The following is a 19,692-nucleotide window of genomic DNA, read 5'->3' on the forward strand; positions in this document are numbered from 1 at the left end:
CCCACATGGCAGCAGCTGCCTGGGGCAGTGGGTTTCTCCATGCTCTGCTGCACACAGCCAATACATTTTCCCTACCCCTCTGCCACGGCAATGCTGTGGACCAGTTCTTCTGTGAAATCCCCCAGATCCTCAAGCTCTCCTGCTCAGATGCCTACCTCAGGGAAGTTGGCCTTCTTGTGCTTAGTGCCTGTTTAGGATTTGGGTGTTTTTTGTTTTCATTGTGGTGTCCTATGTGCAGATCTTCAGGGCCGTGCTGAGGATCCCCTCTGAGCAGGGACGGCACAAAGCCTTTTCCACATGCCTCCCTCACCTGGCTGTGGTCTCCTTGTTTATCAGCACTGTCATGTTTAACCTACCTGAAGACCCCCTCCATCTCCTCTCCATCCCTGGATCTGGTAATGGCAGTTCTGTACTCGGTGGTACCTCCATCCATGAACCCCCTCATCTACAGCATGAGGAACCAGGAGCTCAAGGATGCACTGTGGAAATTGAGGACTGGATGATTTTCAGAAGCAATAAACTCTTCATCATCCTCTGCATATCTGATAGAATCATAGAATCATAGAATGGTTAGGGTTCGAAGGGACCTTAAAGATCATCTAGTTCCAACCCCCCTGCCGTGGGCAGGGACACCCTCCACTAGACCACATTGCCCAAAACCTCATCCAACCTGGCCTTAAACACTTCCAGGGATGGGGCATCCACAACCTCTCTAGGCAACCTGTTCCAGTGCCTCACCACTCTAACAGGAAAGAATTTCCTTCTAACATCTAATTGTCCTGGTTCTGGCAAGGACAGAGTTAATTTCACAAGGAGCCAGGACAGGTGAGCCAAGCTGGCCGGGGGCTATTCCATACCATGTGACATCATGCTCATCATAAAAGGGGGGCTAGTCGGGCAGGGGAGGGGTGGCGCGGTTTTCGGCGTGGTTCCGGGACAGCCTGAGTGTCTGGTCGGTCGGTGGGTCGGTCGTCGGATCGGTAAATTGTTCACCCATTGTTAATATCTGTTATCAGCACTGTTGTTGATTGTTTCCCTCTCCCTTGCTGTCCCAGTAAACTGCCCTTATCCCAACCCTCGAGGCTTTGCCGTTGTTTTTCCGTTCTCCTCCCCAGCCCGCCGGGGGAGGGGTGATTGAGCGGCGCGTGGCACTCAGCTGCCGGCTGGGGCCGAACCACGTCACCATATCTTCTTGGAGATCAGGAAGAAAATGGAGCCAGGTCCTTCACAGTTGTGTATGATGGGAGGATGAGGGACAATGGGCATCAGCTGAAACAAGAGAGGAAAAACTGTCTCCCCATCAAGACAGTCAAGCACTGGAGCACATTTCCCAGAGAGTTTGTCTCATCTGCATTCTTGCAGCTTTTCAAGCCCCACATGAAGAAAGGCCTGAGCAATCTGCTCTGACCCAATCTGATCTGACCCTGCTGTGATCAGGAGGTTGGCCTCCAGACCTCCTGAAGTCCTCTCCAGCATGAATGATTCTGCATTTCCATTCGCAACAGATCTTCCCTTCATGATGGGAGGCAAAGCACTCAGGTTTCTGGTGACCACTCAAGTCAGACAGATAGAAGTTTGGTCAGATGGTCTGTGGCTTTCTTGTCCCACTCCAGGCATTGTTGCTCAGACACAGGACTGCTTGGCAGCTACCCCCAAACAGCCCTGATCCTTTCCTTTCCTTCACCTTTTCTTTCCTTTCCCCCTCTTTTCCCTCCCACAATTTCTTCCCCTTGACCATGCTTGTACCTTCCCATGCAAACAGCACATCTCTGTTGACCCTTTCCTCCCTGGCCCTACTTTGGCTTCCTTTGTACCTTCATTTGGTGTTTCTGAGCTTGTCACCATGGGAGTTCCTACCTTGGGTAGCAATTCCATGAAACTAGTACCTCCATCCGTTGTCTGTAGTGTCCTGCAATTTCTCATGCTGTTATGTTGGCAGAGGCACCACAAATCCAGTGGGCCATCTGTACGCACACACGAACAGCTGTCCAAACAGAGCTTCACTCCAGAGGGACCTTGAGCAACTCTGGGATTTGGCAAGAGAAACCTCATGAAGTTTTGCAAGGAGAAGTTGCGTGTTCTTTTTGGGGGGGCACGATAACCCCAAACATGAGGGCAGGCTGGGACCTAAACAGCCCAGGAGTGACCCTGAGGAGAAAGGCCTGGATGTTCCAGGAAAAAGGCCTGGATGTTCCAGGATATGGTTGGCTTTCTGGGCCGCAAGTGCTCATTGCCAGCTCATGTCGAGCTCATCACTCAACAGCCCCAAGTCCTTCTCCTCAGGACTGCTTTCAGTCCATTCTCCACCCAGCCTGGAGTTGTGCTTGGGATTGCAGCACCTTGCACTTGGCCTTGTTGAACTTCATGTGGTTTGCATGGGCCCACCACTCAAGCCTGTCAAGATGGAGGAAAAGAGGACACAGAGGATCTCAGACCTGTCTACACCTGCTCTGACTAAATTCAGCAGTGGCCACCGAGTATCTTTGTTTCTTCTTTAACTGTTCCTGCAGTAGTAAACACTCACTATGGTGCCCTTGAATTGCCTTACAGGTTTAGATTGCGTTTTGATCTGGACCACTGCTGAGCTTGGAGGATGCTGTCCTTGAACACCAGCAGTATCGAGCTCTTCCACCACGCTTTAGCAGTGTATCCCATCAGTGTCACGGCTTGTTCTTCAACCGTTCCTGCTCCAGATCATCCTTTCTGTGCCCCTGCCTGAGGACCTTACGGCACATTTGGGCTGAAACACCCCATCTGTGGCACCAGGCAAGCTCTGACTTGCCATTAGGAAACCTGGTACCAAGTGTCCAAGACCTCATGTGTGCAAAGGCTTTGCTTCAGAGCAGAGACATGGTATTTACAAAAGAGAGCTGGACGTCTTTCTAGCCCTAGGACTACACACCCAGAATGAAATGCCTGAATTCACTCAACTGAAGACATCCCTCCAGCTTGGAGAACTTGGATCCTTTGCTGTAACCTTCCTCGTGTCCTGTCTAGTGATGAGACAAGAAAATGGGATTGTCATGCCCAAATCTTTTTGAATAGGAGAAATGCTACTGCTGGAACTAAGTGTGTCTGCAGAGGTGAGGGAGGGAACATCAGTGATTGCTTCAGCCTGTTTCTCAGCAGGTTCCCCCAGAGCCCCAGGGACACCTGGAGGGAGCCCAGAGGGGGCAGAGAAAGTGCTGCCTTGGGCTGGTCCTCTGCTGCTGAGCTGGGCTGGGCTCCTGGGATGGAGGGAGCTCATGGCAAGCGGGCAGCGCTGCAGAGAGACAGCTCTGCCCAGGAGCAGCTCCTCTACAAAGCGCAGCAGGGCTGAGGGCACTGCCTGCAGGCAGCGAGGGCAGAGGGGGAAACGGCAGAGATATTACAGGCACTGTGGAGTGGGCTAATGCTGAGAGTTCGCTGTTGGAGAAATCTACACAGGCCTTGACACGGTAAGTGTCTGGCTCCAGGTCGATACACAAATGTCCTGGAGGGGCTTCCTAGAGCTCACACATCTTGCTGCAGCTAAGATCTGGCAGGATGGCGATCAGGGTTTCTTTACTGTGGAGAAGGACATGCTCCAGAGCAGGGCTTCTGCGTAGCACCATCAGAGGGACAGCACACGAAGTTTCCCTTCTCCTGGGGCTGGCTGCAAGGGTGTGCAGCCAGGTGTGCAGCCAGGGGTGCCCAGGGCTGTCCTTCAGAGCAGGGTCCCTGCACCCCAGGGGCTGTGTGCTGGAGCAGGGACTCTGCTGCCTGCCAGGGTCAGCACTCAGCCTGCCTGGGGAGCTCCCCACAGCACCTGGGGATAAGCTCTGGGTGGAAGGGGTGATGCCTGGCAGGGCAGAGGCCTTCTGGAGTCAAGAGGGTGTTGCATGGGTCAGAGGTGCTCACAGGTTCAGATCCCCCGCCAGGGCATTTGCAGAGGGTCCTTTTGAAGCAGGACATCAAGGCAACATGTACCTGAAAGTGCAGGAACCTGTGCTTTCAGTTTTGCGCTCTTCATTGGCTGGGGGGCAGTGGGAGATGGGAATTTATTTCTCTGCTCTGGTGAAGGCACGGAGACCCTAGTTCTAATTCAGACTTCTCTGAACTGCTGCTGAGCCCCCGCACACACAGAGATGTCCCTGCTTCCAGGAGGGGTCTGCAGGGCAGAGCTGAGCACACAGTGGGTGCGATGGGGTCTGTGAGCACTGACAGGGAGGAGATGTGGGGACAGAGAAACAAATCCCGGCAGGAACAGCTCCAGGCTGCAGAGATATGGGCAGGGAGTGAGAAGAAGCTGCTGCCAGAAATGCCAGGGGAGGGGGGGGAATTCAGGCACCTCTGTGCCATTTGCTACAGCGCCGACGCCTTCCCCGGAGCAAGCCCCTGATCTCTTCTGCCACACAGCAGAGCCTTCACCTTGAAGGCCATGTGCTCCACGGCATGAGTTACCTCCTCGGCAGATGGACCCCTGATGAGGGGAATCTCCCAAGTGCTCATCCGTTTGTCCCCGTACTGCCTCCATCAACAGGGGCATTGGGGAATTTCTCCAGTTCCCCCCTCCTCTTCATGCTGCCTTTCTTCCCACCTAAGGTGGGAGCTCTGGGCAATGCTGCTTGCAGGGCTCAGTGAGCCAACTCACTGTTCCGGACAGGTGATCTTGAGGACATTTGGTTAGTTCCCTGGGCCATCCTGCTGTGCTGCAGGCTGTCTTCCAGAAGGGCACAGCCTTCCCGTTCCGTCTGTGTGTTACGTAGCAGCCCCTCAGTACTAAGGCCATGGAAATGCTGCTGGCAGGGTGTATGCAAGCACCTGTGATGAGCCCCCTGCGTCCCTGGCTGGGAGGGGAGGGCTGAGCTGAGACAATGTGAGGAGTTTGGAGATGGGCACTTGGGAACTGCATTCACCCCATTGTCCATTTTCTTCTCAGGGGGGTCTGGGTGCAATCGCCCTCCAGCTCAAGGAGGTGACAGCCTAGGGTAACTGAGACCGGGTCTGACGGACAGACTGTCAGTCTGCACAAAGGGACAGTCCCTTTGCCACACAGGACCCACAAGGTTTCTCTCAGCGACAAGCAGAAGTGCCACTTGGGGGATCCTCAGCCAGCTCCCACCCGAATTCACTAAATGGACCAGCAAAAGGTCTTTCTGAAAGGAAAAAGGTGATTTGGGGGGTTTCCATGAGAACTGGAAGAAATACTTCTCTGAGATGTCTACCCTAACTTGTCACTACTTCTTCCTCCTTTGACAGGTCCCAATGCGCAGAGACAGCAAATGTCCAATGACAGCTCCATCACTGAGTTCCTCCTCCTGGCATTCGCAGACACACGGGAGCTGCAGCTCTTGCACTTCGGGCTCTTCCTGGGCATCTACCTGGCTGCCCTCCTGGGAAACGGCCTCATCATCACTGCCATAGCCTGTGACCACCACCTCCACACCCCCATGTACTTCTTCCTCCTCAACCTCTCCCTCCTCGACCTGGGATCCATCTCCACCACTCTCCCCAAAGCCATGGCCAATTCCCTCTGGGACACCAGGGTCATTTCCTACCGAGGATGTGCTGCACAGGTCTTCCTGTTTGCCTTCTTGCTTGGAGCAGAGTATTCTCTTCTCACTGTCATGGCCTATGACCGCTACGTTGCCATCTGCAAACCCCTGCACTACGGGACCCTCCTGGGCAGCAGAGCTTGTGCCCACATGGCAGCAGCTGCCTGGGGCAGTGGGTTTCTCACTGCTCTGCTGCACACGGCCAATACATTTTCCCTACCCCTCTGCCACGGCAATGCTGTGGACCAGTTCTTCTGTGAAATCCCCCAGATCCTCAAGCTCTCCTGCTCAGATGCCTACCTCAGGGAAGTTGGCCTTCTTGTGGTTAGTGTCTGTTTAGGATTTGGGTGTTTTGTTTTCATTGTGGTGTCCTATGTGCAGATCTTCAGGGCCGTGCTGAGGATCCCCTCTGAGCAGGGACGGCACAAAGCCTTTTCCACATGCCTCCCTCACCTGGCCGTTATCTCAATGTTTCTCAGCACTGCCACGTTTGCTGACCTGAAGCCCCCCTCCATCTGCTCTCCATCCCTGGATCTGGTAATGGCAGTTCTTTACTCAGTGGTGCCTCCAGCCATGAACCCCCTCATCTACAGCATGAGGAACCAGGAGCTCAAGGATGCAGTGTGGCAACTAATGACTGGATGATTTTCAGAAGCAATAAACTCTTCATCATCCTCTGCATATCTCATAGAATCATAGAATCATAGCATGGTTTGGGTTGGAATGGACCTTAAAGATCATCTAGTTCCAACCCCCCTGCTACGGGCAGGGACACCCTCCACTAGACCACGCTGCCCAAAGCCCCATCCAACCTGGTCTTAAACACTTCCAGGGATGGGGCCTCCACAGCCTCTCTGGGCAACCTGTTCCAGTGCCTCACCACTCTACCGGTAAAGAATTTCTTTCTAACATCTAATCTAAATCAACCCTCCTTCAGCTTAAACCCATTACCCCTTGTCCTGTCACTACACTCCCTGATAAACAGTCCCTCACCATCTTTCCTGTCGGCTCCCTTCAGAAACTGGTAAGCTGCAATTAGATCTTTGGAGCCACCTTTTCTCCAGGCTGAACAACCCCAACTCTGTCAGCCTGTCCTCATAGGAGAGGTGCTCCATCCCTCTGATCAGCTTCGTGGCCCTCCTCTGGACTCACTCCAACAGCTCGATGTCTCTCCTGTACTGGGGACCCCAGAGCTGGATGCAGTACTCCAGGTGGGGTCTCACAAGAGCGGAGTAGAGGGGCAGGATCACCTCCCTCGACCTGCTGGTCATCTCTCATAATGTAACTCCTTACAGCCCCAACCTGTCTTCTGAAGTTTTTGTTGCTGTTGTTTTGGGGGGGTTTCATTTTTTCTTCTGTTTTACTGGTGATAATGTGGTCCACAAAGCAATGTCATTATTCATCCCACTTCTTCTGCATCAGGATCTACCTTTCCTGTGTGATCCAGAGAGTGTGTTAATGAGAAGCAAGACTGTCTGTACATTTAAAGAAATCAAAGGACCCTGCAGTGACTGGTTTGTTTGAGATCCTTCCTGAGAGACCTTTCTGGAGCTGCAGGGCAGTGCCTGTGTGCACAGGTGGAGGGGAAAAGAGTCCCAGCACAGGAGCACTGCCAAGCAGCACCAGCGCTTGGTCTTTCCTGAGCTGCTCTCTTTTCACTTCCACACTCTCTTTCTGAGCTCTTGTTTTGGTGCAAGGCCTGAGAGCACTGGCAGCTTGGTCAGAGTCCTGCTGCGTGGCAGTCCTGTGATCATAGGCAGGGACAGGCAATGGGCACTACTATGACAGAGATTGCCCCCATAACAGTGTTTCCGTCAGACAAGGGGACCTCCTGAGGCAGTGCCTGAAGGCGTAGGTCTTCCTTCAAAGTGGCTGTCAAGAACAAGCTCAAGAAAGTGCCCTGGTGAGGAAAACACCAGCGAACAGACCAAGTGTTTGAATGTGCGGGGTGAGGGAACGCAGCAGTGTCCTCGCACAGCCAGTCCTCCTGGGATAGCCTTGAAGGACCAGCAGAGCAGGGTCTGGCCTGTGCCCGTGGTCACTGGACACCCCAAGGAAAGTGCCCCAGGGCAATCATCACAGGCCAGCCCCTTGCAACCACCATTCCCAACACTGGCTTCTCACTCCAGCTCAGAGAGGTGGTTTGTCCCACGTCTGCATTTTACAGACGAGATAGAAGCATGCACATCATGTGCATGTGGGGAGATGAACCTGAGTGAGCATGAATGCCATCAGCTGTTCCTCAGAGGTGCCATGAAGGCTCGAGGGACAGACAGTGTCTTGAGGTCACTTCACTGGGAGAGTAACTTCCCCTGGGAAACCACCTGAATGCAGCACTGGGATGGGCTTCCTTGGACCTAAGTCCCGGTGTCCATTCCTCATGCCGTGGGGCATCTCAGATGAGTGCAGGGCAGGGCGACACACTGCAGGGCTGAGGTGCCTCCCAGCCTCCTCCCGGAGTGGCAACAAGAGGCCAGAGAGACACTGTGACTGCTGCGATGCACTGCCTCTGTGTCTGCAAGGGAAGGACTCGTGGCTCTGAACACCCCTGTGTATATGAGGAGTCAACGAGGCCAACTCAGGTGCGGACATCTCACAGGGCCTTGACGTTTCTATTTGTGACTGCGGGAACAACCCCCAACTTCCCCTTGAGATTCCTCTCAGCCGCCTTGGACAGGCTCATTGCAAATACTCCTGTCTGCTCGCGTCACCCTTTCTGGATTGTGCCCTCAAACGTGTCAGAGCAATCAGAGAGGTTCTGGGATCCTCAGAAAAGGCAGACATCAAACATTTCTTCAAGAAGGGCAAGGAGGAGGACTGGGAGAATTACAGGCTGGTCAACCTCACCTTAGTCCCTGAGAAGGTGATGGGCCAAATACACCTGCAGGGATTCACAGGCACTTGAAAGAGAATGAAGGGACTGCTGAACCCACATGGGTAGGGACAAGAAGGGCATGTTTCGTACCTGGACCTTAGCAAGGGCTTTGACATGGTCTCCATAGTCTCCCTATAGTCGGATTGGGCCAACCCTGTTGAATGTCTTTATTAACTCCCTGTATAATGTGACAGAGGGCATTTTCAGCTCCTTTGTGGATGATGCCAAACTGGGCAGAGCCTCTGAGCGACCTCATCAGGTTAACCCTGCCTTGAGCAGGATAGCCGGACAAGATGAACTTCAGGGCTCTCTTCCAACCTGAGTTATTTGATGATTCCATGAGTCTCTCCCTTGGAGAGCTTTTGGAGACAGAATCGACAGAGGAAGAAGACAAAACAAAGAGGCCGAAGTAGAGATAGAAAATGCAGCAGTAGAAATACAGCAGTTCCTCTGAGGAACATTTCTCCACTCAAATTGTTGGTAGGAAATCTACTGGATAAATTTGATGAAAGCAGCTTACTTTTACCTGCTCAGGTACTGGGCCACAAAGAGGGTGATGGTTGGGTATGGTATGATGTGGTCAATTGTGTATAAGTACCTCATAATCCAGTAGGAAGCAAATGGGGAGGTGAGGTCAGTTCTGCCTCTGGAGGTGATAGGCCAGCAGCAGGAACGTGGCTGAGAAAGGGACTCTGAGGTCACTTCATTCTGAAATAGCTGACAGGCCAGACCTTGGCCCATGGCTGGGATATGTGCTTTAAAGCTCACATCTGCCAGCATCTCTGACAGGCCAGCAGAAGGCACCTGGTTGGCACATTGTCTGTGAGATCCCATCTGCTGAAGGACCTAGGCTTAGTCCAGGAAGGGGGCTTATATCTTGGTTGGCACATTGTCTGTTCTGCCTGAGAACATGATGGGACAGCAGCAGGCACACAGCTTGGTCGTGTCTCTGAGAACCTGAAAGGCTAGCAGCCTTGGGAGATCATGGTGAGGTTACTTCTGTCTGCTCAGCTGAAAGGCCTCAAGAAGACTGGTGGGTTGGGATGCCTGCCTGAAGGGTTGTTTCTCAGATGGTGGAGCTTTCCTTGGAGGTAGGAAACAACAGGAGAGAGAAATGCTGCCACACAGTGCAGCGTGGAAGGTGGAGACTGGACATGAGGAGGAAGAACTGTCACTGCAAGGGTAGTGCTGTGGTACAAGAAGTCATCCCGAAGGAGTATAAGATCAGTCCATCTCTCTGTGTTTCAAGGAACAGAGCGTGAGGGTGGACAGATGTCCATGAATGTATGGAAATGCCAGGGTGAGAGCAAGGTGAGGAAGTGAGATGGGTGTCTACGGTGTGCAGGGAAAAGAAGCAGCTGTGGGACAGCATAGGACAACGTGTGGTGGAGATGGCAAAGGGCGCTGGCAAGGCTGGAAGTCACCAAGAGAACCCAAGTCCGTGTCCCCTTGGCAATCGTCTCTGCCACCAAGGCCTGTGAGGAGACATGTTGTCCTAAGGCACTGGGGGGGCCTCGTTGCCTCCTTGCACACCCCCAGTAAGGCTGGGAACTGCCATCCCGTTGTCCTTCACTCAGCATGACACCCCCCACATCCCACTGCCCCAGGAAGAGCCCTGAGCAAGGCGTGAAGGACAGGATCTGCCTTCCCAGGGGCTGGGGGTCAGGCCTTGGCCCTTCTGCTTCATCAGACAAAAGCAGGGCTTCCTCTGCATCTCAGCTGCCTGCACATTACCTCTGCCTACCTGCAATCATGGCCTCCAATTATCCCTTCTAACGAGTCCTCAGGGAGCCTTTGCTGGTCATGGTGCTCAGTGGGACTCAATGCTTCAAGGTACTCTGGGTTTTTTCCTTTTACACTGAGTCTTTGAGAGGTTTGTGCAATCTCCTCTCAGTACCTGAGGTTCGTTACCTAGCACCAAATACACCATGGGACTCATTAAAATAAAGCAAGTCTTAACGAGCCATCTCTCCCCCTGTGATTTTCTTCAAGTCTTCAAGAGTTGTACACATAATTGGAGCTGTTTCCTAGTGTAGTTGTGGAGAAAGATTTCAAAGAACTTCTAACAAAGAGGAGGTTTTATTTCCAAGAGTGTATTTTACTACTTTTCAGTTTAGAGAAGAGGTGATGGCAGCATTCCCCAGTAGATCTTGGTCCAGGGTCTCTCCTAAGGACGCCTGGACAGGAGGAAAAGCAGTCCCTTGAGGTCTGACACAGCATGGACAGCCTCCACCTCAGCTCCCCAGCCCCACCATTTCTCTCATTGGCCACCGGGGACTTTCCCTTACATCAGACTTCTCCACTGAATTCTGCAGCTGGATGTTACAGCTCCTTTGTACCAACCCGCACTTGCTTTCCTTAGAGAAATGGCTGCACATATTATTTTTTTTGCCTATTTGCAAGCAAAGAAAAGTCAAGCACGATAAAGTTTCATCGACAATAAAACACACTCTGCACCATATGCTTACTACAAGCTGCCTCTAATGATGTTGCATTTCTACAAGGGATAATCATATGAGGAATGTTTTAGACAGGTAGGTGCCAAAAGCTAGCTATAAACACAGCTAAAGAGTTGGCTAAAGAGCAAATTGGACTAGTGTCGTGATTTAATCTGGTCGGCACCTAAAGCAACCCCACAGCTGTTCTCTAACTCCCCTTCCTGGGATGGGGGAGAGGACTGAAAATGGAAAAAAAGTAAATCTCTATGGGTTGAGGTAAAGACACTTTGATAGGACAGAAAGGGATGATGACGATGTTAATAATAACAACAATAATAATAGACTATACAAAACAAGTGATGAACAGCACAATTTCTCACCACCTGAAGTCGATGCTCAGCAAGATCCCAACCTGCCCCGTCTCCTGGCAAGCCCCCAGTTCTATATGGAGAATGATGTCATAAGGTATGGAATATCCCTTTGGTCAGTTTGGGTCAGCTGTCCTGGCTGTCTCCCCTCCCAGCTTCTTGGTGCCCCCCAACTTCTCGTTGGCAGGCCATATGAGTAGATGAAAAGTCCTTGACTGCTTGGCAACAACTAAAACCATCAGTGTGTTATCAACAATACTCTCCAAAACACAGCACTATCCCAACTGCTAGGAAGAAAATTAACTCTATCCCTGCTGAAACCAGGACAGCTACTTAATCACAGGGCAAGCATTTAACTCCCTGATGTCAAAACAGCAGCTTGGGGTGGGTGACAGGAATGTGAAGGAACAAAGAGTAAGGGGAGGCGAAAACTGGAGCATAATGGAAAAGGCCTTTGTCTAGACAGTCTGCTGGAAAGATGACTTTAGAAATGGTTGTTGTTATCAGGAGAGGTGACAATATAGGAAAGATCAGGGAAATTAAAAACTCCATATAATGGGCAGAGTAGTGATGATGAAGGTACAGGGGAAGATCAATATTTCTTTTGAATATGCCTTTTCAAAGTTCACAGGCTTGGTAGAGGTCTCTTGTGAGTGAGGATGTGCAAAAACTGCACCCGTCTTGGAAAGTGGCCAACATTGCAACCCAGGGAACCCCAGGCTGCACCAGCTCACTTTGGTGAGGAGTGTGCCATCAGGTAGAGTCTTCTCAGGTGACATATCTGGGCACCCAGATGAGAAGAACGTGTCCACGAGCCGTCAGCATGGACTTCCCAAGGGTATATCATGCCTCACCAACCTGGTTGCCTTCATGACAAACTAACTGCAGTTATGCATGAGGCGAGAAGAGGGGCCATCGTTTACGTCAGCTTCAGCAAGACACATGGCATGATCTCCCTCACTATTCTTGCTCCCACGTTAGGCCATTACAGTCTGGAGGGGTAGACAAACAGATGGGTAAAACACCAGCTGGATGATCAGGCTGAGAGCGCAGTGGTGAAGGGGTCATACCCTACGTGGAGGCCAGTGAGACATCCTGGGGCATCGTGGGGCAGCACAGGGGATGCTCCTGGGCCCTGTGCAATTTATCACCTGCATCCATGACCTGGAGGAGGCAACTCTCACCACGTGTGTCAATGACACTAAATGGGGGGGGGGGATCGTTCCTGTGCAAAGCCGTTCAGGGGAAACGTGCCAGGCAGAAGGACTGTCCTGTCAGGAACTTCATGACAGAGAAGACAGACAAAGGCCAGGTCCTGCACCTGGGACAGACTGACACCAGCAGTGGCCGGGGCTGAGGAATGCCTGGCTGGGGATCAGCCCTGCCTCAAAGGCCCTGGTGGTGCTGGGGGACAAACGACAACGATCGATCCCACCGTGCGACCTGCTAGCAGGTAGTAGTGGAGTGTGTGAACTGGAGTGTCAGCAGGAGAGTGAGGGAAGCGACTGTGTCCCCCTGCTTATCGCTGGATAAAGCCTTGAGCAACGCTGTCTGACTCCATACCTGATTCTGTTGTGAGCAGGACGCCAGAGCAGAGACCTCCTGAAATCCCAGGTGGTTTCCAGGGCAATGACGGAGAGAAAAAGAGGTCACCGCTGCCTCCTGCAGCATCAGGGACTGAGGAGTGTGCTCCTGCCTCTTGGCTCCTGACAACGGTAAGTGCCTTTTGGCCTGCCCTGAAATGCGGAGATAGTGTGGCAGCACAGACACCGCCAGCAGCAGCTGCAGGCATCTGTCCAGCTTGGCCGGGCTCACTGGAACGGGCTTCCTTCAGCTCTGAGAAATGCCGCCTGTGAGACAGTCACCGTATGAGAAGTTCTCTGGCAGTTTCCCGTCAGCAAAGCTGGCCGGAACTCTGCTCTACCTGTGATCTTGCGAAGCGCTGAGACATCGGAGAGTTACAAAGAATTGGCTGTATGTCTGAGGGCATTTTGAAATGACCAGGAAATGCTGGCATGTGGATAACCTGCATACAAATGGGTGCTTTGAGTTAAAGCCTTAATTTAACATACATGTGGGTATCTCACAGTTTTTTCAGAAAACAAAGGTATTTCTTTTTTTCGGTACACTTACATGAATCAGTAGGTAGATTAGAAAACAATCATGGTGACTTTTCCCTCACACCAACCCCAATGTTGTCTTGGAAACAAAGGTAACAAAGGAACAAACCTCTGTGAGATACATAAAACTCACAGGAAAAAGGCAGGAATGCCTTGGAAAAAGAATCAAACTACTAGGACCACATGTTTTTGTGAATCCAGATTTTTCTCTTGACAAAACCCTTCTGTATTTTTCATTTGGCTAATCTGAATGCTTTAATTACATGTTTTATGACCTGCTGTTCTCCTCAGTAATGCATCAGAGTTTAAGAAGACTTTGCAAAGGGAGTTAGCGATGGCTGGGGAGACACCGCCAGCATCCTCAGTCCTCTGCCTGGAAGAGCATATTCCTTCCCCATGTCAAACTGAGCTTCTTAAACATCTTTCAGCTGAGTCTCTTCTTCATAGGAAGACACCTGCTACTGCAGTGCTGCTTGCTTGGAGCTCACATCCTGCAAGTGCGCCCCGCAAGAAGTCTTGATGCTCTGGGAAGGTGGGAAATGCAAAGGGAAGGCTCAGTTCCCCAGGCAGCAAGAGCATTGCTCTGCTTCTGCGAGGGCTTGCAGGGGAGAGGGAAGCATTGCAGGGCTGGGATCAGAGCGAATGGGCCCTCGGCTGGATTTGTAAGCTGTCAGAAATCCAAGTGACAGAGCAGGAAACTTAGGAAAGCTGAATAATTCAGGACTCATGGAGAAGTTACAAGTGTCTGACCTGTTCAGAAAAAGTGGGTATCGTCAGGACATGACCCAATTTTAATCACCTTCTTCTCTGTATGACTGAAAACTGCATGAAGCCGTTTGATTGCTTGCATAAACGTGTCTTTTAGCACCCTGAAAACTTGTGGTTGATGCAGAGACTGCTGCTCATCTGTCTTGTTAAGAAGTCCCATGGATGCATCAGTATTACTCGATTCCTTGACGGACAGAAGCCTGTTTTAATTTTGATGGGATTCACCCTTCGTCATGTAAAAATGAATGATTCGGATCTAAATATATTCTCCCAGATCTTTTGTGTGGACACAGTATCAAGAGATGAGCTCTTACACATGAGGAAAGCTGGGATTAATGTCTCTCACTAAGGTCTAAGAATCAAGCCATGCCTTGCCTTGCTTTGTTTTGATTGCCTCTCCGTGCCCAGCCCAGCCTTGCTTTCTCTTCCCCTTTTTCATCCCTCTCCTCCTTTTCACCCTATGTCTTCTTAATGTTCTTACATTCAGTGCAGCTCTTACAAGGTCTGGACAAGGAACGTAAGCAAGACTGTTCTTAAAGGGGCTAGTATTGATCCATTCTCTTCCTTTTCTCTCATCTCTCACCAGATATTCTAGGTAATAAAATCACCTCTAAAAAAAGAAAGTCAAGTTTCTCTTATCCATGTGACAAAACCCAGACATTCAGGCTCAAGGATTCTGTTCTCTCCTCCCTTTACAAACCTCCCTGCAGCAAGCAACCCATGTTAGATTGCCAAACGTTCATGCATATCTTGGTCAAGCTTGCCTAACCCTGCAATCATGTGTCTGCTGATGTTTGTAATCTTTCTCCAGGCTTGGAGTGTACGTGATGGTGGACAAGCCATCAGCATCCTCTAAGAGCCTGTGGTTTGGCTTGCTCTGCATAGGGAAAATGCCCCAAAGAAAAGGCTTGGAGAACCACACCGTTGGATCTGGATTCATTCTCCTGGGATTTTCTGAGCACTCCAGCCTGCAGGGCCTGTGCTTCACCATATTCCTGCTCATCTACCTCGTGGCTCTCACAGGGAACAGCCTGATTGCACTCATCACAGTGCTGGACTCAAGCCTCCACAGCCCCATGTATTTCTTCCTGAGGAACCGGTCCTTCCTGGAGATCTGCTCCACGTCAGTCACTCTGCCAAAAATGCTGGTGGGTTTCCTGATGGAAGATGGCAGGATCTCCTTCCTTGGCTGTGCTGCCCAGCTCTATTTCCTGGTTTTGCTGGGCAGCATCGAATGCCTTCTCCTGGCTGCCATGGCCTACGACCGCTACATAGCCATCTGTGACCCCCTGCACTACACCCTCATCATGAGCAGGGGTGTCTGCATCAGACTGCTGGTGGGGTCGTGGGTGGTCGTCGTACCAGTGCAAGTAGGACAGACCTACCAGGTGTTCACTTTGCCCTTCTGTGCATCCCGGGACCTTCGCCACTTTTTCTGGGATGTCCCCCCTCTGCCGGAACTGGCCTGTGCAGACACTTTCTGGAACCAAGTGATGCTGTACACCATCATCCTGGTCTTTGCGATCCTTCCCTTCTCCTTCATAGTTATTTCTTACATGAAAATTATCAGGGCAATTCTGAGAATACCTTCAGTTCTGGGCAGACACAAAGCCTTTTCCACCTGCTCTTCACACCTCGGGGTGGTGACGCTCTTCTATGGCTCAGCCACAATCGTCTACTTAAAGCGACGGTCAAGGGATTCTGTAGACCCTGACAAGTACCTTGCCCTGTTCTACACAATTGTGACCCCCATGTTTAACCCTGTCACCTATAGCCTGAGGAACAAGGAAGTGAGAATTGCCTTGAAGAGACTCCTATGGACAAAGTGATACTACAGAGTATGTAAAATAGCCCCAAATAGTCCCAAATGCCCCACTGGGGTACGTGGTTGTCTGAAAAAAGGCATCCCACATTTGCCCCAAAAAACCCCACATGTCCAGCTTGGCTTCCATCCTCCTCAAGAAGGGGGAAGGTGGCCCGAGGCATTCCTGGTATGTCATGCCCCACCATGATTAATGCAAACAGCTCCTTCAAGCTCTGTCTGACCAATGACTTGACAGAAAGAATAAAAAAAAAGTCACCGGGGGGAAAGTCCAGCACTGGGATAGAGTCCCAGGGACCCGTGGAGTGTCTTTTTGCCATGGTTTAATACCAGTCGGCAACTAAGCACCACACAGCAGCTTGCTCACTCCCCACCCTGGTGGGAAAGGAGAGACTCGGAAGGGTAAAAGTGAGAAAACTGGGGGGCTGAGATAAAGGCAGTTTATTAGGTAAAGCAAAAGCCGTGCACACAAGCAAAGCAAAACAAGGAATTCCTCCATCACTTCCCATCAGCAGGCAGGTGTTCAGCCATCTCCAGGAAAGCAGGGCTCCATCACGCGCAATGGTTACTTGGGAAGACACACACCGTCACTCCCAATGCCCTCTCCTTCCTTCTTTTTCCACCAGCTTTTATGGCTCAACACGATGTCATATGGTATGGAATATCCCTTGGTCAGGTGAGGTCAGCTGTCCCAGCTGTGTCCCCTCCAAACTTCTCGCTGGTGGGATGGTGCGAGAAGCAGAAAAGGCCTTGACATCGTGCAAGCACTGCTCAGCAGTAACTAAACCATCCCTGTGTTATCAACACTGTTTTCAGCACACATCCAAAACGCAGCCCCATGCAAGCTACTATGGAGAAAATTAACTCCGTCCCAGCCAAAACCAGCACACGCATTTATGTGCTGAATCTGCTTTGCCAGTCTGAAACTGTCTCTTTAAAAAATGAGCCAGTGGGGGGTTGTAGCCCAAATGCCTATGCAGCATGAAGTGGGTTTCCCCAAATGGAGCAGCTTTGCACAATGTCTGCTCCACGAGGGGAAATATCTCAGCCTGCAATTACAAATGGCTGATGCTGTGGAGGACAAATGTGTTTCCTGAGACAATATTCGATAAGCAAACAATACAAAAAGATTGGGAAGGTGAATGGGTAGGACAGAAACAGGAAAATTGCCCATCCACTGGAGCTCTGCAGAAGGAGGCTGGAGTGGTGCCCAGCATGAGGTGCTACAGTGGGATCAGCACCTAGACAAGACTTTTGTAGGGAAGGCTTTGCAAAGGAATAGCCTGACCTCACCCACCTGAAAAATAGACCCCGGGCAGCGTATTGAAGTGATGGTGAGATATGTCCCGGGGTAAAAGACCTTTGATGAGAGAAGGCTGGAGAGCTTTGGGTTGCAGAGATTGGAGGTAGTCCTCTGGCAATCTGAGTAGACTAAGCTTTGGAAAGGAGGAAAATAAAGACGCTCTCAAGGACGTTTAAGGAATTAGTGGTCCTGTCACTAATAACACGAACAGCACAGTGCTGTAAGGGAATTCCTTCTTTTTCTTCATTAGGATTAATCAAAGCACTTCAATTTCATTCCCAACATTCATTTCTACTTTACAAAAGAGCCATAAGTTCTCAGCAGTTAGCCTCTGGCATGAAGTTCTTAAAACGCAGTGCTGCTTCTCTCACTGTTACCATTTCAATATTACACTTCTTAGACAGTATTGCCCTTAAATTATCCCTGCTTCATCTCTCTCCTCCCTGTTGTGTGGAGGAGAGGGAGGTGGAAGAGGGGAGCTGTTGCTTTTTTAGCCACAGGCGGCCAAGGGACAGACCCCAGCTTATGCAAAAGCACAAAGGAAGACAACATTTCCACGTGGTGTACGCTAACACAACACCGCTACCTGCATTTCCAGTCTCTGATGCCCTAACTGTGCGGCAGGGAGCCTGGAAGCTCTGAGCTCCCTTCATCTGCCCTGCAATTCAGCATGTAAAATGAAACTAACCTCCTCAAAGAGATTCTTCTGGTTCTCTTCAGAACCTACAGCACCACATTTGCCAGGAGACTGGCCAGGACAGGGAAAGTGGACTCGCATTCCTCTGCACAGAAAGCTTAGGTGTTCCTGGGAATCTCGGGAGGCATGGCATACCGATTCCTGGGTTCAAGGAGCCGCTCAAAGGCTTTGTGTCCATTTCCATAACGGTGGATTCAATGCCTGGCACACGTGCAGCCTCTGTACTGGGATGCTGATGTCTATGGAGCAACCTGCTCCGACCTCCGAGCTGGCCCTGCTTGGAACCAAAGGTAGAACTAGAGACCTCCTGAGTACAGGAGCATTCCACCCTGAATCGTCCTATGACCCCCTGCTGCAGAGACCCCCACCTCCAGCTGAATCCTTTCTCCTGGGGCACACTGCTAGGCACAGGCTTATGGAAAGGTTGTTGGGAAAGGGAGCGCTGGGATCTCTGGTCCAGCCTCCCAGCAAAGGGTGGGGTATCGCCAGTCCCACAGTCAGCTTGGCTGGAAACTGAAGACCTCCAGAGATGGAGATCACAGAGAGTTCTGGGTGTCCTGCTGCCGTCAGCAGCACCCTCTGTTCACTCTTTCTGAAGGCCCAGTGTGAAGGTCCCAGGAGGAAACTTGTGGCTGTTGCCTCTGCCAGGATTCAGCTGCCTTTGAGTGTCCTGCTCCTCACCTTCAGCAGACTAAAGAGACCCAGTTCCTTCTGCCTCTCCACACGGCTCATGCTTTAGGCCCCAACTCTCATCATGACAAACTGCCTCTGGACATTCTCCAGTTTCTCCATCCACCTTTCAAAATGGGAAACCCACTGGCTCATATGGCATCCATCATAACTCCCATGCCCTTCTCCTCAGGACACTCCTCAGCCAGGCACGTCATGGTCCTCATGCATGCGGTTTATTCTGCTCCAGATGCAGACCTTGCCTTTCTGTTGGCCAAAGGCACGAGGGTGTGAAGGTCCCTCTGGCCTGAAACTCCCACATGTCAGCATTCGAGATTTGTGGGTCAATGCCTCCAGCAGCATAGCAATATGGGGATTTCTCTCCTGCCAAGTATCAATAATTGTTCCCTATTCCTCTGCCAGGGCAATGCCCTGGACCTGTTCCGACATGAAATCACCCAGGTCCTCAGGCTCCCCTGCTCAGATGTCCACCTCAGTGAGGCTGGGTTTATTGCCTGTTTAGCATTTGGTGTTTTGTTTTCATTGTGGTGTCCTATGTGCAGATCTTCAGGGCCGTGCTGAGGATCCCCTCTGAGCAGGGACGGCACAAAGCCTTTTCCACGTGCCTCCCTCACCTGGCCGTGGTCTCCCTGTTTAGCAGCAGTACCGTGTTTGCCCACCTGAAGTCCCCCCAATCTCCTCCCCATCTCTGGATCTGGTGGTAGCTGTTCTGTACTCTGTGGTACCTCCAGTAGTGACACACTATTTACAGCATGAGGAACCGGGAGCTCAAGGATGCCCTTGAGAAAATGATTCCAAGGACATTTTGCTGTAGTGACAGAATTACCACCTCTGTCCACAAATGATTCCCAGTGTATCTGATTCCAGCTTTTGTTTGTTTGTTTGTTGTGAGGTTGGGTTTTTTTGGTTTGGTTTCCTTTGGTTTAAACTGTAATTATCATTATTGCTGTTGATATTTTTCATTCATGGTTTTTATGTCTCTTTCTTCACAAATATTTGCATTTACGTCACTGTATCTGAGTCATGTACCAACTTTGCATGTATAAGTGAGCCTGGCTGCCTTTATAAAAGTATGTTCAACACTGCTCAGAGTTA

The 19,692-nt window shown here is 51.0% G+C and overlaps 1 protein-coding gene across 1 annotated transcript; it reads left to right on the forward strand.

The window, feature by feature from the left end:
• Positions 1 to 5,243: 5,243 nt before the first annotated feature.
• Positions 5,244 to 15,914, forward strand: LOC129200579 (olfactory receptor 5T3-like). Its single transcript, XM_054811896.1, has 2 exons — positions 5,244 to 6,157; positions 14,897 to 15,914. The coding sequence occupies exons 1-2, from the start codon at positions 5,244 to 5,246 to the stop codon at positions 15,912 to 15,914; spliced, it is 1,932 nt and encodes a 643-aa protein (XP_054667871.1).
• The last annotated feature ends 3,778 nt before the right edge of the window (positions 15,915 to 19,692 follow it).

Source organism: Grus americana, unplaced genomic scaffold, assembly GCF_028858705.1.
Source record: "Grus americana isolate bGruAme1 unplaced genomic scaffold, bGruAme1.mat scaffold_324, whole genome shotgun sequence".
Taxonomy (NCBI): domain Eukaryota; kingdom Metazoa; phylum Chordata; class Aves; order Gruiformes; family Gruidae; genus Grus; species Grus americana.